At 43.8% G+C, this 25,420-nt stretch overlaps 1 protein-coding gene across 1 annotated transcript; it reads right to left on the bottom strand.

Moving 5' to 3' along the window:
- Positions 1-317: 317 nt before the first annotated feature.
- abcd2 (ATP-binding cassette, sub-family D (ALD), member 2) lies at positions 318-19,014 on the bottom strand. Its single transcript, XM_083758100.1, has 12 exons — positions 18,579-19,014; positions 17,747-18,131; positions 15,046-15,399; positions 14,102-14,282; positions 13,157-13,275; positions 7,614-7,779; positions 7,240-7,334; positions 6,034-6,179; positions 3,333-3,478; positions 2,980-3,064; positions 2,312-2,437; positions 318-1,883 (listed from the first exon to the last, which is right to left on the bottom strand). The coding sequence occupies exons 1-12, from the start codon at positions 18,803-18,805 to the stop codon at positions 1,679-1,681; spliced, it is 2,235 nt and encodes a 744-aa protein (XP_083614226.1). The 5' UTR covers positions 18,806-19,014; the 3' UTR covers positions 318-1,678.
- Positions 19,015-25,420: the final 6,406 nt, after the last annotated feature.

Genomic DNA, 25,420 nt, shown 5'->3' with positions numbered 1-25,420 from the left:
AAACGTCCAGAAGAGGGACGATCGATAGGGTTCATGTGGTTAGAGATTGAACTGCGCTGACGATGTGATTCACCGACTGACCGAAGCAGTATTCACTTCAAACGTCGCCATTCACGTGTTCTGCACCAAAGCAGGCCTCAGCACAGAAAACTGTCTAGTGGGTTCAAAGTGCTTGCCTAGAGGCGTGACTGACTGCAATTGCTGGCTCTAACGGTATGGCAACCCGTTACCGACCCCTATATCTCCTATGACCTGTCCCTCATTCATGTGATGTGATGTATGTATGGAAAAAGAAGATTGTACTACTGCTACAGTTGTGCACAAGAAAAATAATTATAATAATGCATCCACAGCCAAATATCAATTTGGGGGTCCTTCACATGAAAGAGTGAAATAAAATTGAAGCAGCAAATGATTATCTGATCTCGAGCAGAATGCACCACTTTCAAACGCTTAAACCGTAACATTGCTATGAAATGTTATTGGACTCATTAATCTGACAAGTTACAACGCAAAACATTGCATTTATATATACAGTAAGACATATAATATAACATGTATATAATTGTTCCTGCAGCATGATCTGTGCCGGTGACTGTCAATAAAACACCTTTACATGTCAGGATTTCTTTAAACCTATTAAAAACGGGAAATTTCATGGCCATATATCATTTTGGGTGTCCTTGGCACGAAAATGTTGTGTAGAATCGGCCTCGGGTCTTAATTCCTACCAATCTCTTTTGTAGATTTTAGTATAATCTTTTATGCTACACGCCCTGCATACAAGGTACACTGTTGCACTATACACTGTTGCTTTTGAAGGGATTTCAGTCTAAAATAAATTAAATTGAAAGTCAAATAATCAACCGTCACACTGAGGTGACACTGCCATTGTGTACTAGGCTTATGAACTCTTCACTCAAACAAACAATTTGCTCCAGCAACTCATGACAAAAATATGCCATTTACAAAAAGTCATCTAAATTATAGTGGCAAGACAAACAATGCTACATTCTGTACATTCAAATGAAACAAGTAGAGGAATGCCGCATTTGGGACCAAAGCAAAATGGTTCCAGATTAAAAGATAACATATGGTAGCTAAAATATCATTGTACAGCTAAAATATCATTGTGACCTGAACCACAACAACAACTTAAAACAGCCTTATAATTCAGAGTAAAGTGCTATAAAAAATAAACTATTGTGTCGTATTGTTCAAAATATTAGTGGTTACTATGAGCCCATGCGACACATTGTATGGGAAACGCATGTAGGCTAAGAAAATCAAACATATCGGAAACAATGTACAAACTGGGAATGCAGCCAGCAATCAGCCACCACTGGTCGCCAAAGAAAAACATTAGGGTTAGGGTTAGGGTAACCCCAGATGGTTAGGGTAACCCTAACCATAACCCAAACCAACGTTACAACATAATACTTATTGTTCCTCGTTTTCCACCACCGATTCTCTCCCTGGAAAATACAAGAGTGCAAAACGCAGGGATTGAAAAGAGGAAGCTCCACTACAACGTAAACATCCAGGGTGTTCATTCAACCTTTGATGTGTAAAAACATTTTCGCATTCAAATTAACCCTCAGGATTTTACTGTGTAGATGGCTTCATTAACAGGGGCTGAGAAAGGATCTTTCTCCCCTCCCCTCCCCTCCCGTCTCCTTTACTCCTCAGTGGTCTTGAGGACCGAGTCCTCTCCGAGGATCTTGCAGAGTTCGTTGAGGCGGTGTTGCATCTCGGGGATGCCGGCCAGCTGGGTCTCCAGCCGCTGTTTCTCCTCGGTGAGGGAGAGGCGTGTGGCCGTGTCCAGCTGCTCGAACCGCCAGCCGCCCTCGCCATCAAACTGGAGCAGGTGGGTGTGGTACTTCCTGTGGACATGAAGAACGCGTCAGCTTTTCAGAGAACGGAAAATAAGATTCTAATATATACTGTATACAGTATATATATTTTTTTCTTTGAAATCAAGTTTGTGTGCGACATGCGTGTGTGTGTGCGTGTGTGTGTGTGTGTGTGTTATATGATTGCAAAACCAGTCAGATTGCGAAAGGAGCACTCGTTTTCATGATCTGTGTTATCAGCACTAGAGGGCGATGCATGCCAAGGCATCTCATTCTCAGATATGTGGGTAGTATATATACCCCCCCGACGTTTGGCGCGGCGACTCGCTCAGTTTAGCTCGCTCGGCCGTGCCTTGCCCCTAGGCCTCCGACAGTGAAACCGTGTGCACCGTTTTCAATCTGACTGGGTTTACTACGCAGACATACTGTATGTGAAGTTTAGAGGAGAGAAGTCTTACCACAGGGAGGGTCTGTGCGTGATGGAGAGGAGGGAAATCCCGGCATCCTTAGCGGCCTGGAAGATCTTGCCCTCCACGTCGATGCTGACGGCGCTGGTGCATTCGTCCAGCAGGGCATATGTAGGCCTGTCACACAGAGACCATGGTGGTAGGATCAACTTGTGGAGAATCAACTTTATTGTCACATCACGAGTAAAAAAGTGGGTGAAATTAGAGCATAATTCCCATCGTGTCATTTTGGAAATGTAGGGCCAAAACAAGAAAGGGAAGAAGGCAAGAAAGAAGAAAGTAAGTAATAAAGTAACACATATGACCCGAATGGAAACAACTTGACCACATGGACTTTTTTTGTGTGTTTTTGGTGTTATCCTTTTAGACCAGGTGGTTGAATGTCCTCTGTTGCTGTCTGGTAATCAATCGATCAATAAACTGTGCTCCGAGTTTAAATTGTGTTGTTCTGATGATGATGACACTGCCAGTAGTACCATGACATTGCAAACGATGCCCCTTCAGTTATGTAATACCAGTTATACCCAGTATACAATAGTAGTTCAGTAGTGAAAATAGCAGATCGACAAGCTCACAACACGTCTAGTTTGGTTCCCGGGCCAACGTCTCATTTCTCTTGAGGGTCTCGACTCGAGCTAAAAGGGTTGTTTCTCACTTACTTGTGGTAAAACATTCGGGCCATTCCCATCCGCTGTTTCTCTCCTCCTGACAGTACGTCCTTCCAGTCCAGCTCAGCATTCCAGCCTGGGAACACACCGTTGGTGATAAATGAGTTAATCAAACAGTTACAGTTCTAAAGGTTTGTTTTAGGCTTTTCTGCCTTTTAAATGTATCGATAGTATCAAGTGAAGATAGACAGGAAAGAGGGAGAGAGAGAAGGAGAGAAAACATGCAGCAAAGGTCGCCATGAACGGGACTCAAACACGCGACGCGCTGTCAGAGATTTTCCGGGCGAAAAACAAATCTTCTAACAAGCAGCTCACAATTCCCCAGCAGTGTATTTGAGTCTTACCTCCCTCCCTGGTGACGATATGGTTGAGGTGGACGATGTCCAGGATGGACTCCAGGTCCTCGTCTCTGAGGCCCCTGGAGGACATGTCCTCTACCGTGTCAGGATAGATCACCTGGTCCCTCAGAGAGCCAATGGACATGTAGGGCCTGAAAAAACACACACACATTGGAATTATTTTATTTGGATCTGCATATACGGTATATATACTCAAGTACGTAATGTGAGTACTTGTAATGTGAGTGCACCACTGGTGTTTGTATCCGTTGAGTGTCGTATATGGACCCAGTTACAGTTACGTCCTACAGATGGCTCACTCCCTACATTAAAAATTAACCACTTAAACCCCATAAGGTTGAGCGGAATCCCTCAGGGCTCTCTACTAGTGTCCTTTCGGTTTTGTCATAAGCTCACACCGCAGCACGTGTGAGCTTGTCGATCTGATACAGGTCCTAGGGTTTAACCCTTCAAGGACCCCGAGTGAAAATGATGAATGTATTTGGCCGTGGACCGCCATCTCAAAACATTTTGTTCCATGGACCTCCGGAAGGAAAGATGAGTTGAAAAATGTTCGCTTTAAAAATATGTATTCGAAGATTTGCACACACTTGCACAAACAAGAGTTTTCCAAAATAGCAGATCTACAAGCTTATGGAGCGGCACAAAGTGACACGCTATAATGGGCTTGTATATCTGCTATTTTTGAATAACCAATTCAGTATAAAATAATGGTTAAGGTGGTTAAAATGAATGACACAGATGCTTTCACACAGAACTCACTCTCGCTGATATCCACCGTCTAGCAGCGTCCCCCATCGCTAGGCACCGCTTGGCTCAGCCTAGGTGCCCTGACCAAGATGGCTGCACCCATAGACTCCTGTAATGACCGCAATCTTGACCCATTCAGGATGGGAATCCCTTTTGGTGTTTTAGGAATTGTTATACTTTTAGCTATTGAAAAATAGCAGATCTACAAGCTACGAGTTTGATCTGCTATTTTTAAAAATCGCGAAAATGTGTGCAAAAACTGCAAATCTTTGAATACTGTATATATTATTTCTCAATGAACGCTTTTTAACTATATAGAAATAATTTGAAAACCACTGATATAGAAACATAGGTTTAAAACGCTTTTTTCTCTTAGTCTGAATCCTTTTTCAGGTTGAGGTGTTTTAACAGAACGTCGATGTTAGCGGCTCATCGCAAAAATTGTCGCTACCTCACGGTTACAATATTAACGCTTCTGATGACCACATTAGCTTTATGCGATTCTGCTTCCGGTGAATGTTGGGGTCTTCAAAATAATTGACCCCGTTGGGCGGGAGGAGTTGGACGGAGGCTCTGTGTCCTCGCTGTGTGGGCTCTTCACTGGCAGGTGAATCAGTAGGATACAACAGCAGTGACAACACACGGAAGTGTGTGTGGGGAGGAATCAATGAATTGGCATAATGACTCAATTGGGGAGAAAGAATAACCTCTCTCCCACCTCTGTTTATATTGTGTTTAGTTTCCAAGATGGCCGCAGCACCAGGAGGGGGTGGGGCAGAGGTGAGCGGGTGGGGTCGACATATGCCCACTGGAAATGCAGTGAAGCGGCCATTAAACACAGACACAAGACAGGTGTATTATCTTGTGACTGTATTATATGTATTGTAACCTTGGCTACGTTGAAAATGAGGGCTTGCCCTCAACTGTATTTCGAGTATAAATAAAGGTGAGAAAGAAAGAAAGACAGGTGTCTTGAATGTGTGAACACAGCCCAGTAAGGGCATATGTCAACCCCACCCGCTCACCTCTGCCCCACCCCCTTCTGGTGCTGCGGCCATCTTTGAAACTAAACACAATATAAAGAATTGGAGAGGGGTGGGGCCGAGAAAGGCCCTTATTGTTGCGATCTGTTCAGCATTCCTGGTACAGACAGAACCCATCACGCATCTGCCCAAAGTGTCCCAGCCATCTGGCAATTCAGGAAGGATGAAACAAACTTCCAAAGTAACAGAAAGGACTTGAATTTCTGTGCGGGTTTGCATGGTAAATAATTTAACACTGAGGACACTGCTTTGGTTTCCTACACACACACACACACACACACATGCACGCACGCGCACGCACACGCACACACAGCTACTGTTACAGTGGAGTACATTACGTTCACTGTTCCCTGAACGATGGACCTCACTGGTTTTAATCCACTGCACCACTCTGAGATTGATCCTGAGATATGGGTTGTCTGATGTACAGTATGCGACTATGCGTGTGTGTGTGTGTGTGTGTGCTGCTTGTGTGTACAATTGTAAAAACAGGATACCAGCGGAAGAGGGACAGTGCGCGTGCTGCTCGGATCCAATACAAAATATATTTTTGATACATGGTTTTTTGAATTGTCCCTACATTTGAATATATTTCTATGATTGAATAATACATTTCTTCACATACCGTATTCAAAGAATATTAGAAATTATTATTTTCATTTACCGGCCCTAGTGTGCACGCATGTGTGCGTGTGTGTGTGTGGCGTGTACCTCTGGGGGATGTATAGAACATGTGTTCAGGTGAGGGTTTGTACAGGGAGGCTCCGTAGACGTGTGTGTGTGTGTGTGTGTACCTCTGGGGGATGTAGAACATGTGCTCAGGTGAGGGTTTGTACAGGGAGGCTCCGTAGACGTGTGTGTGTGTGTGTGTGTGTGTGTGTGTGTGTGTGTACCTCTGGGGGATGTAGAACATGTGCTCAGGTGAGGGTTTGTGCAGGGAGCCTCCATAGACTGGCCACAGGCCGCTCAGGATCCTGAACAGAGAGCTCTTCCCACAGCCATTGGGCCCGGTGATCAGCAGATGCATGCCCTCGTCTACCTGCCAACGAACGCGCGCACACACACACACACACACACACACACACACACACACACACACACACACACACACACACACACACACACACACACACACACACACACACACTTCGATTTCTTTATTTGAAAGGAAACAAATATAACGGGGTTGACAGTTCATGTTCACTTAAGGATACACATGGCACCTCCTCCTCCACACAGGCAAACTGCCTATAACAGCCGAAACAGAACAGTATTTGGCAAGTTGTTTGGCACACACACACACACACACACACACACACACACACACACACACACACACACACACACACACACACACACACACACACACACACACACACACACACAGCAGGCCTGGGAGTCAGTTTCACACACATCCTGTTTCTGTAACATTTACAGAGGGAGGACAAACATGCTTTTAACCACATAGACCTGAGGCCGATTCTACAAATGCCCTCCAAACATGTAGTTCTCACACTTTCACTTGTACATCTGTTTTTCAATAGCCAACGCTAAAATCTGAACCGACGCTTTCCCGGTTTTAATTGGTTTTTGAGCCATGTTTGATACTTCGTCGTATAATGGAGTTGCATGGTGAAAAGAGCAGATCTCCAAGCTCTCAAGGCTGGGAAGCGTTGTGAGCTTGTAGATCTGGACGGGATCTACAAGTGTTTTAAAGCATTATGTTACACTTTAGCTATTGAAAAATAGCAGATCTACAAGCACTGAGTGCTATTTTCTTTTTTTTATCGTGAAAATGTGGCGCAAATCTTTGAGTACTGTATATTTTAATTCAAATCTTTGCTTCGAGGGTGTCCCTGGAACAACATATTTTCAGATGGGGGTCGGCGGCCAATTACATATAATTTCTGGGGTCCTTGACATGAAATAGTTTGAGCACCACTGACATAGAAACATAGGCTTTTCATAAAACTGTCAGGATTTAGAAGCCATTGTTTTAGAATCGGTCTCAGGTCTAAATGGGTTAACTAATAGCGGCTACCTTCCTCGTTCAAGGCAACACAACACAGAGTCTTGACAGCAGAGTAGTGCGGACTCACCTTGAGGTTGAGGCAGGAAACCACCACGTCGCCATTAGGGGTAATGATGGGAACACTGTCACATACTATACCCTTATCCACGTCTATCACCTGACCTACACACACACGCACACACACAAAGAGAGATTAGACGTTTGCCCGGGACCCAAACTGATGAAAATAGCAGATCTAGCACGTAATGCAACGCTTCGCACCGCGTTGCAAGCTTGTAGATCGGCTATTTTCATCAAGTGAGTTGAGACAGCTCTACTGGAACCACCAGTTTAAAGATGCGGACGTAGTAGCTAAATGTGTGTGTGTGTGTGTGTGTGTGTGTGTGTGTGTGTGTGTGTGTGTGTGTGTGTGTGTGCATCCGTGCATGTGTGTGTGTGTACCTCTTATCTCCAGCGGTCCGTCTATGTGCATGTCCAGTCTGCTCTTCTTGTCCCCACCAGCAGGGGTCGTTGTCACGGAGGAGCGCTTGTACTTGCCCTGCTGCACCTCCGCGAACACCAAAAACATGTTGTGCACCCGCGCAGTGTAGCCAGCCAGCTCTGTGATCTGCACATGCACACGCACACGCACACACACACGCACACACACACGGTTAATTTCTCTGGACTAATTGAAAGTCGTATGCCTGTGACTGTCACTTGCTGAAAATAGCTCAACTACAAGGGCACAGAGCGTGGATTGGCTATTGTCTGACAACAAACGTCGTAAAAAAAGTATGAAAAACGTTAAGCATTACATCTGCAACGTGTCAAGGAGGGGAGTCTGTTCAATGTAGGTCATGCAGAGCCATTCAAAACGTGATTATCATTTTGGATGGAAACCTCATATGTCCCAAACTGTTACTTTTCAGTTCAAATAAGTAGCACAAGTAATGGATTTACAAGCTCAAAACGTGCCACGTTTCGAGCTTGAGGATCTGCCACTTCTGATGCTGTGTGACGCGGACGCCGTATTAATATTATACAATCCAATATAAAAAAAACACTGGAATTATTTTGTTGTTGGTTCAATACAGTGTATGTCCCTCCCTCCCTACACAGACAAGTTACTGTTCTATACTGTCCATCCGAGATCAGGCTTTCCCCCTTTCAGCACAATGTTAAAGTGTTGACTGACATCACATCGTGTGCAACTAAAAATACATGCAAAATTACCATTTGCGTAGTATCTGTAAATCTAATGATCGCATATCTGATTGTTGCACGCAGGCATGAAACTCATTTAGCACAGTCCACGTGAAACTCATTTAGCACAGCATGCGCAGACGCTTGAGCATAAACATCCGTCTCAGCCACTCACGGTTATTTTCTTCACCGCAGCCACGAGCTAAAAAAGGAGCAAGAGGGGCGATAAGCTTGTGATTGAATTCTGCCGTATCAGCCCTTGGGGGTCGTATGGCAGGATGTAATGTCCCCAACTCGCAGTAAACAGGCCAGAGTGTGACAGTGATACAAACAGAAGCTGCATTCAGGCTGCATTCGTTATATCTTGTTGTTATTTGTTGCGTTATCTTAGTCTTCTCTGAACATGTGATGTCCCACAAAAGCATCTTGCTGCTTGTACCCGAGTGTGACAAATTACATCCTGATTCTTGGTAAACTAAGTATTCTAATGCTTTAACCCATTCTGAACGGGCACCCATTTTGGTGTCAGCATCATGTTATGCTTTAGCTATTTAAAAATAGCAGATCTACAAGCTCATATCGCGCCACCGAGTGGCGCGATACGAGCTTGTAGGTCTGCTATTTTTGAAAAATCGAAGAGCGACTGACATTTTTAGAATCTGATCTCAGGTCAGAATGGGTTCATCAGACCAGTGTGTGTCCGGCGGAAACCTCGTATGAATCTGATCTCAGGTCAGAATGGGTTAAAGCCTCATCTAGCCTATAATCTGTAGTAGGAAGGTGAAGTTAAGATCAGATCTATAGATCTACCAGCTAACAAATGTGTCACAATCGTGATGTGTTGTTATCTTGTAGATCACACAGACACTTACCATTCCCCTGCCCAGTGTCCATATAATGGAGCTGGCCTGTTCTGACACTATTCTGATGTTTGCATAGACTCCATATTTGGGCATGCCTGACATTTTTGGGCATAAAAGGGACACAGACATAATATCTGGGTGGGCTCATGCATTTCCAACTTGCATGGTTCCATGTAGGCCAGTGCCCAACGGGCACCGCTGTAGAGGCCCCAACGGGCACCGCTCTAGCATTGTTAATTTAAAGTAGATATTCCATGTGTGACATTGTCTTGCTTTTTAGATTTATCATCTAAATGGATGACAGGGTTTTGTGGACGATTCTTCACGTTATTGTCTGATTCATCCAATCCCAGCAGGAATGATGTTTTCTTTTGTCCTTTGCAAGGGATAATGAATGGCTAAACGGTCATTGCTGATAAATAAATCACAGACAGGGAGCGGAGGTGGCATAATCACCCTGAAGGGTGAACAACACAACACACCCAAAAGTGACAATACGAAGTATTTCCTAGCTTACGGAAATGAAAGTAGGCTATTCCAAGTTGGCCCCCGCCGAGCGCAACACAGTTGCCTCGGAAAACAAGGAAGTGAGTGTTGATCAAATGGAATCAATTTCCGGGTACTGCATTGTCTATTTCTCGCTTCAACCAGGGACCACCACCCTGACTGAGAATCTACCTGGGGACCACTTTGTGTTGGGAGGGGGGATATGGGTGTGGTGTGGGGGGGAAATTAATCTTCCATATTAAACTCCTGTTGCTGTTCATTGTAACTCACTGTATGTATGAGCGAGCAGACACATGCAATTAATTATGGGCACATTTCCTTATAATGGTGACTCAACCAGGCAAACCGGTAAAGTTTCTCTTATATTATAACTCCCTTTTCTGTGGAAGTTCTTTACGTCCGACCCAGTAACTGACAACATCGACACGTCATCATCATTTACTGCATTGTTTCTCAACTTGTGGTCAATACAATAAAGTAAAATACAAATCTTCACTTTCCTACATTACTAAATGCATGGTCAGGGACCACATGCAATACCTTCATGGACCACCAGTGGTCCACGGACCACCTGTTGAAAACCCATGACCTAGGGTATGTACCTGGTCCTACATGCAGTAATTCTGGTCCCTACACTGCCTCCCCCTGGGGCGCCTGATGGGAGGGGAAAGTTTGGAATAACGTGTTCCTTCCACTCGCTCCGTCCAACCAGGGAAACTCTAAATACAAAAGTGTTAGTTTTGTGTTTTCGTAACCTTGTTATATAATATTGCACAGATACTGTTTGGGTCAGTTTGACACAAAGTGTCTCTCTCACACACACACACACACACACACACACACACACACACACACACACACACACACACACACACACACACACACACACACAGACAGAGTTGTTTGTGACTACTTGTAGATGATTAAACAGCATGCACTAGGTCATTCTGACCCGGGAACATTTCTAGATACACACAACAGGGAATTTACAACTAACCCTAAAGGTATTTTTATGGCTTGGATTTCAGAAAACAAGCACACAATTTAAAACTGAGCTCCCTGCCATCCTTCGGTCATGCTCCAGAACAATTTTCACCATGATTGCTCCTGCTTCAATTGATTTATTTGTACTGGTTGTTCTGCATTTAAGTTCCTTTGTAATTGTATCCTGATTTATAATGTTGTGTTGATTTATTGTTTTGACTGTATTTGTGAATTGTAACCTCGGCTACATTGAAAATGAGGGCTTGCCCTCAACTGTATTTCCGAGAATAAATAAAGGTGATGATGATGATGATGAATTTGAAGTTCGCTTGAGCCGACTCAAGTTGCAACCCGATAGACAGCGGGTTGCGATGTCTTCATCCCGCAGTCACGCTGTTACACAATATGTAAAATGATAACGTAAACATTGATCCTGCTGTTCTACATACTGACAACCAGGTGAAGAAATCACAGATTGAGGCTTTAACTTTAGATTTTATAGAGAAACATACAACTATGATTTTATGGAAGATGCTTCTGAACATAATGCTAGCTTATCACTTCAAATGCTCTTATCTTAAAATAATCACCGAAAACAGGCAATCTGTCAAGCTCTCAATGCGTGACGCATTGAGAGCTTGTAGGTCAGCTAATTCCAATCCTTTATGGAAACCTCCAAATGACTGGAATCAGTCGTGCCGACTGAGTACATTTACTTAAGTACTTTACTTAAGTACAATTTTGAGATCTCCGATTTTCTAAACTTTTACTTCTACTCCACTACATCTCATATTCAAACATTTTACTCCACTACAATTATTTGAAAACTTTAGTAACTAGTTACTTTGTAGATTTGGATTATAATTACAAAACATATACATTACCCACTTCACCCCGTCCCCTATACACATTTGAAAACAGCCGATCTACAAGTTCACAATGTGTACGCGATGCTACGCATTGTAAGCTTGTACAACTGCTATTTTCAAAAGATCTTTTGAAATTTTAGACATTTGAAAACTTGGAAAAGTACTTTCTACTTTACTTTTGTACTTTTACTCAAGTACATTTTTAATTCCAGACTTTTGCTGAGAGTAAATTCTACATTGCATTATTGATACTTTTACTTAAGTAAAACAGTACTTTTTCCACCACTGCACACACGTGCGCTATAATGAATCACACACCATGATATCAGCAGCTTTTTGAGGTGTGTGAGCAGATTCTACCTGTTAAGGAATGTGTTGCATGCCTTTTAAAGTTGCCACAGTTACCAAGGCCCTGAAACAAGCAGAGGCTTGCTGACATGCATCTGCCACACATTCTACAGTCGACTCGACATCCTCATCATTGATGTCACTAAAACATAAAACACAGGCCAGGGTAGAGCTATTTACCTGTGGAGCGATGACAGACTAACGTGTATAGTATGCATTCTGGGGACCCCCAGGGGTCCTTGGGGGGGTTCCAGGGGGTCCCCAGCAAAGGTAGATAACACAGCATCACGATCATTTTAACCAATTAACTATCCATTCATACGTTTGCTATACAAAGATAGTATAATCTACAAGCTTGCAGCGCATCACAAATTTGTACATCTGATATTTTAGAATAAAAAAACGGAATAATTGTGCATTTTGTAACACATATCTTCTCTTCTTAATCGCTTGCAGAGGAGGTTTTCGTATGATAAGAAACACTCAAACACTGAGAAACAGAACCAAATGACCCTGGCTTTTCCTGCACAATCCTCTTACAGGCCTCCAATCAATCCTAAGGCTGAATGAATGCATGAACTCAACTGGGTTTCACCGTTCTCTGGATTAAAAAGCAAAGAGGGAGAGAGCAGTAGGTCCTCAACCAACAAAGGCATTCATTCCCTGATGTACGTGTTTCTTGTGTGTGTGTGTGTGTGTGTGTGTGTGTGTGTGTGTGTGTGTGTGTGTGTGTGTGTGTGTGTGTGTGTGTGTGTCTGTGTGTGTGTGTGTGTGTGCTGATCCTGTTGTGAGCTTGTACAACTGCTACGTTTGCTATTTTAGAAGATTTTTGACATCAACACCATATCCTGTATGATTTAAGTTGGTTTTAGCTCGTTTTGTAAATACACAAAACTGTTACACAGTTATTTTTTATTTTTTATGTTTAATTTTTTCTTATTTTATTTCAGTTAAATAAAAGTTATTTTCCAATTCTAGTTTTAGTCTTTTGTTAGTTTCAGTTTGCACAGACGACTCCTCTGTCATGGCCATCGCCGCTGTCGGGGCAGAAACCGATCATGATGATGATGATGTACGATGATGAGAACGTCATCATAACATCAGCCAGTCAAAGTCATCGACTCCGTGCTCAAACGGACAGACAGACACACAAAGCTGTGCAGGTTACTGGTGGACAGTGTTCCACATGGAGGTCGATGTGGAACGGACAGGGAGGAGGAGCTCTCACCTCTTTGTAGGAGGACATGATCCTCTCGATGGCGTCCGCTCCCGAGGCCAGGAGGTTGCGGGCCGTGGTGAACGCCTCCGTTCTCTCGCTCACCATCGACACCTGGCCGTCTGCCGTTTCTAGAGAGAGAGAGAGGGAGAGAATTACTTAACCCATTTAGCACTGAGACCAGATTCTACAAAATGTCTTCTAAATCATGACAGTTTTCTGAAAAACCTATTTTACCTATCAGTGGTTTTCAAACTATTTCATGTCGAGGAGTCAAGGACCCCTAAATATTATATGTAATTGGCCGCTGACCCCCTTCTGAAAATATGTTGTTCCAGGGACCGCCCCCCCCCAGAAGCAAAGATTTGAGTTAAAAACATTCGCTCTGAAAGAATATATACGGTATGCAAAGATCTACAAGCTCAGCTCAGCGCGGCACTCTGTGCTGCGCTATGAGCTTTGAGGTTTTAATTGGTTAATCATTGTGTAAAAAAGAGCGGTAAGAAGGAAGGGATTTCTGTGATTCTAAAGGAAATGAAAAGGGGATATACATATTGTTGAAGTGCGTACCGTTGTGATTCTAAAGGAAATGAAGAGGGGATATGCATATTGTCGAAGTGCGTACCGTTGTGATTCTAAAGGAAATGAAGAGGGGATATGCATATTGTCGAAGTGCGTACCGTTGTGATTCTAAAGGAAATGAAGAGGGGATATACATATTGTTGAAGTGCGTACCGTTGTGATTATAAAGGAAATGAAAAGGGGATATACATATTGTTGAAGTGCGTACCGTTGTGATTCTAAAGGAAATGAAGAGGGGATATGCATATTGTCGAAGTGCGTACCGTTGTGATTCTAAAGGAAATGAAAAGGGGATATATGCATATTGTTGAAGTGCGTACCGTTGTGATTCTAAAGGAAATGAAAAGGGGATATGCATATTGTCGAAGTGCGTACCGTTGTCAGCGAAGCCCGTGGCTGTGATGATGGGCACGGCCACCATGACCAGGCCGCTGCCGCTCCACACGTACTTCATGAGGAACTGCTCTATCATGATGTACCAAAGCCGCTTGGACAGGATGAGGTTCATCTGCTCCGCCAGGGAGCTGTAGCACTTCTGCAGCTGACGCATCTCCACCTGGCGCAGGGCACACACACACACACACACACACACACACACACAAACACACAAACACACACACAGAGGGAACAGTGATTCTCTCTACATTTCAAGGACCCTTGTTGTTTGATGGAATTTTATTAAGTGTCGCTATAAGGGGTCCTTGGCCTGGAAAACTACATATACCACTGGTGGTATATTATGTAGTTTAGCAAAGCCTAGCGTAGTGTAAGTTATAACGTCTCAGTACATCCCATGACGTACAATGTCATTGCAAGTGGAAACTGGTGTACTTGGGACAGCTTCCAATTCTCTCTGCATTAGATTGGCTGCAGTTTCCCCTCTAATTCCATTATTATTATTAAAGAAAAAAATAAAACTGTAATTGTTTTAGTTTGTAGGGTTGTGGTACACTGTGTTGTGTTGGACCGCCACAGGATTTAAAGGACTATACCAGCCTTTTTTTGACATGTGTCATGATTAATTTATGCTGCGTATGCACAAAATCCAACAACGTCGTTGTGACGTGTTGTAAGCTTGTAGATCACCAATTTCCGCTATTTTATAAATCTTTTGAAAAGATTTCTTTGTAATTATTAAATGTGTCAGTGATTTATTTGTTCTTTAAAGGCAAACGCAGTTAATCGCAGTTATTTGTGTGACAATTAAATCGCCAACTTAAATTTGTAATCACGACAATTAGGAGATTGTGTCAAATTAATCGGGCACAGGCCTAGTTATAGCTGCCCCCCCAACCCCCCCCCCCCTCACCCACACACACCTTGTGTCCTCTGTAGAAGGCGATCTCCTCGGCGTTGGCGATGATGCGGGAGTGCACGTAGCGCAGGTAGCCCTTGCGGTGCGCCTCCTCCGCCACCAGCTTGCCGAAGCGGGGCGAGCAGGCGCGCAGCACCTTGGCCGTGGCGAACACCACCAGGCCCGCCAGCAGCGTGGGGCCCGTGGCGTTGGCCCCGCGCGAGCGCGCCGTGCGGATCAGCGTGTAGGAGGTGAGCAGCACGTCCAGGATGGGCTTGGTGAGGTTGGAGTAGAGGTGGGCCACCGACTGGGAGAACATCATCACGTCCTCCGTCAGCGACTGGTCCGGGTTGGACAGCCGGCCGTCCATGTTGCTGACCTATAGGGTACAGGCTTTAGTTTAGCCCATTCTGACCTGAGATCAGATTCATACGAGGTTTCCGCCGGACACACACTGGTCTGATGAACCCATTCTGACCTGAGATCAGATTCTAAAAATGTCAGTCGCTCTTCGATTTTTCAAAAATGGCAGACCTACAAGCTCGTATCGCGCCACTCGGTGGCGCGATACGAGCTTGTAGATCTGCTATTTTTAAATAGCTAAAGCATAACATGATGCCGACACCAAAATGGGTGCCCAGTCAGAATGGGTTAGACATACTACTACTGGTCCGAGTGTCATTAGACCAGGGGTTCCCAAACCTTTTCCAGTCAAGGACCCCCAAATTGATACTAATTTGCCCCACGGGGACCCCCCATTTGAAAGGATATGCCAAGAACCCCTGGGGGTCCCCGGACCCCACTTTGGGCATTAGACCGACGACCTACCTCAAACCCTAATGTAACCCTAACCGCAAGCACGGGAGAAGCGCATGTTCGACCACATGTCGGACCGTTGTTTCCGCATGTCGGTCCGTGTGTCTAATCTGCGTGTGCATCCCGCTGACCTATCGGCGGCGGCGGGAAGAAAGTACACGCTTGAGTCTGTGTTGAAATCGTTGACTAAAACGGACTAAAAATGTCCGTCGACTACCTTTTTTCACTGGAAAACTACTAAGCCACGATGACTAAAACTATGACTAAATATACTGACAATTTCGTCAAACAAATAAAAACTAGACTAAAATGTTAGGAAGGGACTAGTGGACAAGAGATCCAGTAAGTAAAAGACAAGTCATTGTACATTTGGTTGCATGCTGAAAATAGTTGATCTACAAGCCGTAGATCAGCTAAAAATCACACCAGTGTGAACCAAGTGGTGCAACTCCCGTCTATTGGTTCTCTGTATCGTTCCAATTTGTATCATTCCAATTTCTTCTCTGTATCGTTCCAATTTCTTCTCTGTATCGTTTGCGTCCAGCAGGTGGCAGCCATGTCACATACTTCTCTCGTTCCAATTTCATGCATGCACACACCACTCATGCTCACACAGGTACACACATCACAAACAGGTACACGGACATTGCATGCTGGATGTAGAAGTGGTTGCACCACTTAAAAATTGCAAAATTAGCAGATCCACAAGCTCGAAACATGGCGTGCGAAGTGACACGCTTCGAGCTTGTATATCTGCTACTTTTGCCATTTTCATTGAATGCTGACAGAGACGCAAACTAGCTTTTCTCCTTCAAGCGACAAAAATAAAGAAACCTTGAACCTTGAACAGCAGCTGCGTGTCTCTCAGTGCAGTAACATTCTGTGATTATTTGCCATAATCATGTAAAAAAAAATATACTTTTCTGCCAAATACAACGAGACTGAGCATTGGGGGGTGCGTCAGCTAGGTCAGGAGGTAACAGCCGGTGCACGGCCAAAAAAAAAACGTTTGGGGACCACTGCAGTAGAGGAAATGAACTGTAACTCAGTGGTTCACTACTTCACTGGTTCCCAGGGGGGGATTTCCCAGATGATTAGCTTTTGTGCAACATTGTTTGTTTTAATCAACAGTAAACAAAACCAAAATCCAGTACAAATGTATAGAGGTTCCGTGATCTGCACATTCTAAAGTGACAATTGAATGACTTTCAAGACCTTTTAAATACCAAACTAGGCAAATATTACGTAAGAAAGTGGCAAACATTGTGAACATCTGCAGTGCAAAGCGTTTTCACAATCTGTGAAAACGCTGAATGTAAAGGCTAATGCCTACAATTCCAAGTGCTTGTCAGGGTAGGGGGGGGGGGTCACATTTTCTGGAGCCATTGCTGCCGACGTCCCAATAGTAGTCCGACACCCACAAATCCGACTACCCAATATTCTGACCATAGAGCCCCATACTAACCTCAACGGTTACCCTAGCCTGAGCTAACGTGTTAGGTTTCTGGTCTAGAGGGGCGGGTCGCGGCTCAGATTTGCGCACGCCCTGATTGGATCTCATCGATCTGTCCGTCACCCCCGGCCCCTCCTCTCCCCCCTAGTGCAGCGCTACGTCACATAATTTGGAGCGACGCCCACCCGGAAGGGTTGACTCCCACTTTTAGACCAGAGCGGCCAATGCGTTCCTCCAGGCTTTCAATTTTTGCACCAACAAAAATTAAAGCCTGGTACCGAGGCTACGGTTACCCCAACACTGACCGCACGCGGCCACGTAGTCAGACTAACGGGATGTCGGACTAACGCATGCCCCCCCAGGTCCCCAGTTCAAATTATGATGATTTTGTTCATTTGGGGGGGCCGTGGCCTGAAATGTTTGGGGAAACCTTACAGTAATAACTTATAGTTTTTACCTTATAATACGTGAGGTCTGTGAAGTAGGTGCGGTAGGCGTGGTCGACCAGGCGCGTCCTGAAGGCGAGCGCCAGCTTGCCCTCCAGGTAGCGGATGGCGCTGTTGACGAAGGTGGCCGGGATGGCGATGAGCAGCCACTTGCCCAGCTGCAGCACGAAGCGCCGCGGCCGCTTCTCCACGATGGTCTTGACGATCTTGCCGTCCAGGCTGGCCACGTAGATGGACAGGAAGGTCCGCGAGACCAGCGCCACGGAGTGCAGCGACAGCAGGGCCAGCTCCTTGGACACTAGCTGCGGGAACAGGATCCTGAGCAGCTCCAGCATCTGACGGAAGAACTCGGCGTTCACCTCAAGGGACGTGGATTTCTTCTGCGCCGCAGCAGGGCTGTCACACACGATTACAACACATGTACGTAAGTTGGCGATTAATTGTCACACAAATAATTGCGATTAATGATTTGATTGTGTTAAACTTGGAACTTGTGAACAATGTACCGGTAATTTATTTTTGGCTTTGCACGAGTCATTTAATTACTTTTATACTTTGAAAAAAATACATTAATAGTGGAATTAGCCGAGTGGAATAGAAGATCTACAAGCTTAATACATGTACGTTTGGATGTTGTAGATCTGCTTCCACTATTTTTTAAAGTGTTTGAAAATATATTTTCAATTATTAACATGGTAATAAATGATTATGACGATTTATGCAAGAAATATATATAGATTAGATATATATAGATTAGACGATAATAACATCTACGCGTCTAATCGCAATTATTTGAGATCATCGTAATATTATTGTAAATAATAACTGTGATAGGTCTATTACTTCTGCTGGTCCTCCTCCTCGGCGCTGCGGGGTTTGACGACCACCAGACCGGCGGCGGATCCGTTCTTCTCCCCCGGACCTCCGGTTCTCCTGCGATGGATGCGTCTGTAGATGACCGGGTACAGGGCTCTGGCGCCGGCCGCGGCCAGGGCCAGGAGCACGGCTCTCTTGGCCACGGCGGTCCGGTCCCATTTCACCCGGGACGCCGCGTCGAGGATACTGGACATATTTTAGAACCTCCGCCGAATCCCTCCCTAGTCTAGTCCTCTGTTATAAGACCACGCGGATCCATGCCGAACCGGTCCCGACCAGATCATGCATGTTATTATAATAACAGCATCGGAAGCAAGAGAGCAAAATAAAGAGGAATTCCTGTGTGTGATGGATGTGAATGTGATGTCAAAGAACCTCCGCCGCCGCTACATCCTCCTGCTGCTGTTTCCGTTGTTACACGCAAACATGTTGTCCTATCGAAATGTGCAGTAACATCGTTTCCGCAGGACGTGTACGGTGTGGTAGTCCTGGTCCTATTTGATTTACTATTCAATATCCATTCTTCTTCTATAGCCCGCCTACAATATCCGGTAATTTACACGCACACATTTGTCTACATAGCACGCCATAGCACGCACACAAACTGTTTCCATAATTCGATAGGTTGCGAATGTCGGTGTAACGAGGCGTAGCAGCGTTTTTGTCCTTAGCAACGCCTCCGAAGGAAGATGATTGGTGGCCTGATGCAAAGGATTATTCTCTACTGTACTGTCACGTGACACATCACACAAAAATCTAAAATGTATGCATTATTATACAAAGTTCACAATGTTATAAATAGACAAACAACTAAATAAATACAATAGCCTAAATACACAATATAGTTTTTATTTCAATGTGTAGCCTACTTTAGTTTGACAGTCATCTGAGCTAGCGCTTTCTTGTCTCTGTGGGAATCTAGCATTGGGTCAATTAAGATCGGTCACCATCGGTCATATTCATAATATCTTGATGAGGCTAAGCTAGGGGAGCTCTAGCTATGGATCAGAGCTAGGGGAAATTCTGCTCCGCACTTTGGAGTCATGCATGCAGAGACGCTGCAGCGCCAATACAATAATTGGTTGTACTTGTAAGTGGACAGTTGTCTACAATCCACATCAATAATGGCTCTATGAAACGATTACAATTTACAATACAATCCTGCTAGCTGTAAAACTCTATGGCTCTGCAGGCTTGAGCAGCTGCTCCCATTCTTTCGATGCCCTTGTCATCTCCTGTTGAACAAGTCTGCCCCCTGCTGGGTCAGTGACGCCTTGCACATTTCTGTCAAGGCTTCTCTTGATCAGGATGACAATGAATTGGCTTCAATAATGACCTCTGCTCTGAACAGGCCAGATCATGTATATCCATGTGTACATGTATAATTACTGTAATTCTTATATTCAAGACAGAATACATGTCTGTGAATGAGAGGAACAGTGAGGTTACAGGGAGTAGACGTGAAGAAGGTGGAGGACTTTAAGTATGTAGGGTCAACATTTCAGAGCAATATGGAAAGTGTGGTGGAAAGAGGTGAAGAAATGAGTGCAAGCAGGTTGGAATGGGTGGAGAAAAGGGTCAGGTGTGATGTGTGATAGGAAAGCTTATCAGCAAGAATGAAAGGGATTGTGTACAAAACGGTGGTGAGACCAGCTATGTTGTATGGTTTAGAGACAGTCGCACTGATGAAAAGACAGGAAGCAGAGCTGGAGGTAGCAGAGACTAAACTGTTGAGGTTCTCTCTGGGAGTAACAGGGATGCATAGGATCAGGAACGAGTACATCAGAGCGCATGTCAGATGTTTCGGAGATAAAGCCAGAGAGGCCAGACTGGGATGGTTTGGACTAGAGGTAGACAAAAGAGAAGATGTATGGATGTAGTGAAAGAGGACAAGTTAGTTGGGATGAGAGAAGAGGAGGCAGAGGGAGGGCAGAGTGAGGCAGATGATTCACTGTGGCGAGCTGGCGACCCCTGAAGGGAAAAGCCGAAAGGAAAAGAAAGAAGATCATTATCTTCTTCATCATCTAACATTATAATTAAGGGAATGTCTGTCTGAATGTTTGAAGCACTGTCGCTGCTCCTAACTCTGAATTTCCACACAGGAATTGACCATTATATTATGGAGGTCTTAACGAGGCCCTTTTTTCAATTTAACAATATGTGGTGCTATAACAGCCCACTTCACCTTTTGCCTTATAACTCTTGAACCGTAAATAAAAAAATATCTTTCAGAATTTTGATAGTCTGTAATCGTTCGGCCGAATTGCGCCCTTACTATACTATACTTGCTGGATGGGGCAAGCCTCTGATACCAGACTGATTACACCTCATAATACATACATCATGATATATATTAAATCACATAATGGGTAATGACGACTAGTAATAATCATAATCGACCAAACACAAATTTACAAACGTTTTGTGATGTGTGTTTATATTTCCACAGAACTATTATAAGTTTCCAATTACAGGGATCCTTAATTTGGAACAAACCTGTGGTTTAAGATTATATTGGTTTTAGCTCAGTTGTTCTCAAAGTGGGGTCCAGGGACCCTTAGGGGTCCTTGAGGAGATTCCAGGGGGTTCCTATAGCAAAATGAGCGGATAAAACCTAGAAAAATGTAACACCCACCAATCTCTTATCAGGGTCCTCCCTGGCACATCTTTTCAGATGGGGCTCCGCAAGCCAATTGTGTGTCAATTTGGGGGTCCTTGATTGTGAGAACCAACCGTTTTAGTTTACCAAGATTGTTTTGGATACGACTCCCGCATTGTAATGCATTAAAGATAAAGATAGTTTCTACAGTCAGGCCCTTATGTCATTCCAGCCGCCACACACTGGCACTATGACTTTATGTATGATATGCTCCATTCCCACACATGTTATACATTGATCATCTGCTGCTAAGTGATGTCTCTTACTTGCAAAAGAGACTGATCTACTCTACCTTATTTCATTATGTTTTAGTACATAGTATAATGTTGATATATTGCTTGGCTATTTGACAATTAATTAATTAAGTACCATTTCATTAGCCTTACTAATAGATTTATTGTCATTTTATTACAAAACAGATATGGTTGTGAAGTGTGTCTTTCATTGCAGTTACTTGATGCTGGGGTCAGTTTTCACCTCAATATACCATGAGGTTACAGATGTATGAAATTAAATATTGAGGTAAATATATATATATATATATATAGAGAGAGAGAGAGAGAGAGAGAGAGAGAGAGAGAGAGAGAGTGGGGGGTGCTGTTCTACACACCAACACACCAAAGTCACACAGGAAACAATTGCATGTTTGGCCACTCTGGCACGGTTTTTAATCACAGAAAAAGGTGCTGACAAGGTAAGGCGTCTATGCTAGGCCAAAAGTCATGCAGTTTTTCTCTTTTCAGGGGGGTAGGGGGGGTCCAGCGAGGAGAAGCAGCAGCGGACCGTCGGAGGATCAGCCGAGGACCAGCCGAGGACCAGGTGAGGTAAGTGGGTTTAGTTTAGGGTTTTCCTTCCCATTTTCAGGTTTGTGATTCCACACAATTATCTTCTGCATAATATGCCAAATTAATAATAGCGTTCAAATCAATCCAAATAATAATGTAATTTCTTACAGAGAGCAGGAGGCGGGTCTACCGGTAAGTAGGGTACGTGCCGGGGCCTCTCCTCGGACAACAGGTAAGATCTATCACATTTCTCCTTTTAGCTCACTGGTGGGGGGGGGGGGGGGGGGGTATAGGGGGAAAGTTCATGCCATGGCCTCAGAGCCCAACGGTGTTCATTCATCATGTAGTGGAACGCCCTGTGAGGTAAGAAAACACACATTACTATCTTGTCAAATTAAGTGCTATTTTCTGAGCGGGAATATGGGAATATGAGATAGGCAGAGGCTTTTTATTCACCTGGGCGTCGGCCCGCAGGTGTCAGGTAATTTGGTAAACGAAGAGGTGGCGTGGGATGTAGGCCTACCGCCCATCTTGGATGATGCCGAGCTGACAGACCCCATGGGCACATTTTGAGCAGACGGACAGATTCCCAGAAACACTCTCCTCCACGGCAGTCGTCCACAGAGGTGGAGCTTCTTTTCCATCCACCAGCTGTCTAAAAATTCGGAAATGACGTAAAGCACAGCTTCTTCTGTCCGTGGCTGTCTGCTCATGTGTTCCCATGGGGAGTGCTTCACTCTGCCTCTCTCTGCCTCTGTCTCCCCAGGGTTGCAAACCTGTGGCGTGCGGTCCCTGACCGAGACGCCACAATATATTATTATATACTGTGTATATATATATATATATATATATACATATATATATTGTGATCTAAAGGTCAGAGGTCAAAAGTCAGAGCACGAAAGTTGTTCAGCATGAGGAGACAAATGTGTATCAAAGTGTCATTACCAACGGTCAAACGGTTCATGAGCTATGCACATTCAAAGTTAGCATTTTCAATTCAGTGCTATAGCGCCGCATAGTCACCGTTTAGCATGGCCCCATGTTGCCACATTTCGCGAAAACCGACTGCACGGTTCAGCCAGAACAGCTATTTTTGGCGGAAGGAGGAGAAGGAGAAGAAGGGGGAAAAAACACAAAAACAATAAAAGTGACCAAAGTCACTTTGTGACTTCTTGGTCCCTTAAAATGTCATAGTCCAATGTCAATATTTATTTATATAGGAAGAAGGTTGGATGTCCGCACTCCGTTGTTAAAGGACAACTTTAGTTTTTTTCAACCAAGGTTCATGTTTTAGGTTGTTATAGAGAAACTAAAAGGTGAGTGTTCATTTTCTTTCATTTGCTGCTTTCTTTCGTTTTGGGGATTTTAGCAGTTTTTGACAGGGGGGCGGGGCATTCGAGCATGGGGCTAAATATGTATGTTTCTACAAAATATTATGGCGATGTATTTTTTTATTATTTACTATAGTCCTAATAAACCCCAGGAAATTACATCTGGCCACAAAAGATCACAGGATCTATTGAATGTGACAAACTGACATATTGAGCCTATACACACAGTATAAGCCTTCCCCCAGTAGGCTACCTTCACATTCAGTAGATCCTGTGATCTTCTGTGGCCAGATGTAATTTCCTGGGGTTTATTAGGACTATAGTGAATAATAAATAAATAAATCACCATCAAATTTGGTAAAAAAAATACATATTTAGCCCCATGCTCGAATGCCCCCGCCCCCCTGTCAAAAACTGCTAAAATCCCCAAAACGAAAGAAAGCAGCAAATGAAAGAAAAAGAACACTCACCTTTTACTTTCTCTAATAACAACCTAAAACATGAACCTTGGTTGAAAAAAACTAAAGTTGTCCTTTAAGCTCCCAGTAGTTCATTAGTACTGTACATAGTTATTCCTGTCTAAATATTTATCGGAAGTCCACACGCACAACCCACACCCACAACACCAGAGGGAGTTCAACAAACCATGTGCAACCCAGATTCAGCACAAAGAAGGGACTCAATTAATTTCGCTCCGATGCCAACAAAATGTGGAACAACCTACCAACAACCATTAAGACATGTGAATCCCTTAACTCCTTCAAAACCGGTTGCAATTCGAAACTGGCCCCTGTAAAATCTGAGTCCCCTGCACTTACTGTATGTTTTTTTTACCTCCTTATATTTCCTGATTTTCTTTTTTATACAAGTGTATAGTTGTATGTCTCTAAATGTTTTGATGAATTGAAGATGGTGGACCCTGTTGTAAACAAGTGAAATGCTTTGCCAGTGTGTCGTCCACAGTAACAGTATTTTGTATTGAGTTGTGCTTTCATTTCAACTGTACACATTCTGCATACTGTTAATAAATACTTTAATCAATCAATCAAAAGAATGTAGCCTACAGTACAGGTGAAAGAAACACACAGTTTCTGAGTTTAACATTGCCTGATTCCTGTCTACTATATAGGGAAAGTAAAGCACCTATCTGCCGTTATGGAAAAGTGCAGTAGGCCTACCTTTATAATAATAACAATATCTCAAACTTATATAGCGCTTTTCTGAGAACCCAAAGACGCTTTATGGTTTTGTGAAGAAACTGTTAGTATTGTTTTTTCTGCATGCTGTAACTTGCTGTTTTAATAATCCAAAAACAAAATGAAGAGACTTGTTTTCCCGCTTTTTATTACTTCAGCCTTGCTAATTGTTTAGAACGTTGCATTACTAGATATGATGTATTTCAATATAGAACGGATAGAAGTTGTGAGAGATAACATTGCAGGATGTCAGAGTCTGACAAATAGGTCTGACAGTCAGACCTATTTGTCTGATGTGTGTGTGTGTGTGTGTGTGTGTGTGTGTGTGTTTGAAATTCCAAAAGTTGGTAAATGGTGCCATCGCATGGAAGGTAAGTGTAAGTTATTATATTTGTAGAAGCCCATATTGACTAACCTGACTCGGCAGCAGAGAGTACACAGGATTCCCCCCTATAGCAGGAGGGGGGGGGGGGGGGGGACGACGACGACCCAGTGTACTCTCTGCTGCCCCACCTGGCGGAGTCAGGTTACATATCGACAGGTCACTCCAAAAATTGAACAGAAAACTAAAAACTCACATTTGAATAGTTTTAAGTTTATTTCATGACTGTTATACTCTTCTGAAGATATCCACAATTTTTAACAAATAGGATTTTTTTACTTTGATTTTCTTTTCTTCTTTTTCCAAACACAATGTAACATTAAAGGGATCAGGTTTAACATGTGAAACACTTAAACCAGTTAAACACATAAAACATACATTTTGGCTTCAGGCCAATTTGGCAGCATTGTTTTTTGGGGGGGGGGGGGGGGGGGCAATGTCAAACAAAGATAT

The sequence above is a fragment of the Protomyctophum parallelum genome (assembly GCF_964188405.1).
Source record: "Protomyctophum parallelum genome assembly, chromosome: 22".
Taxonomy (NCBI): domain Eukaryota; kingdom Metazoa; phylum Chordata; class Actinopteri; order Myctophiformes; family Myctophidae; genus Protomyctophum; species Protomyctophum parallelum.
Note: the sequence above shows the minus strand (reverse complement) of the source record. Positions and strands in the feature narration are given on the sequence as shown.

Bases quoted from the DNA above. Each gene is read 5' to 3' on its own strand.
- abcd2 (XM_083758100.1), bottom strand. From the start codon at position 18,805: ATGTCCAGTATCCTCGACGCGGCGTCCCGGGTGAAATGGGACCGGACC. The intron at 18,132-18,578 runs GTAATAGACCTA...CGTGTGTGACAG, and splicing joins GAGGAGGAGGACCAGCAGAA to CCCTGCTGCGGCGCAGAAGA. The intron at 14,283-15,045 runs GTGTGTGTGGGT...GCCCTGCGCCAG, and splicing joins CCTTCTACAGAGGACACAAG to GTGGAGATGCGTCAGCTGCA.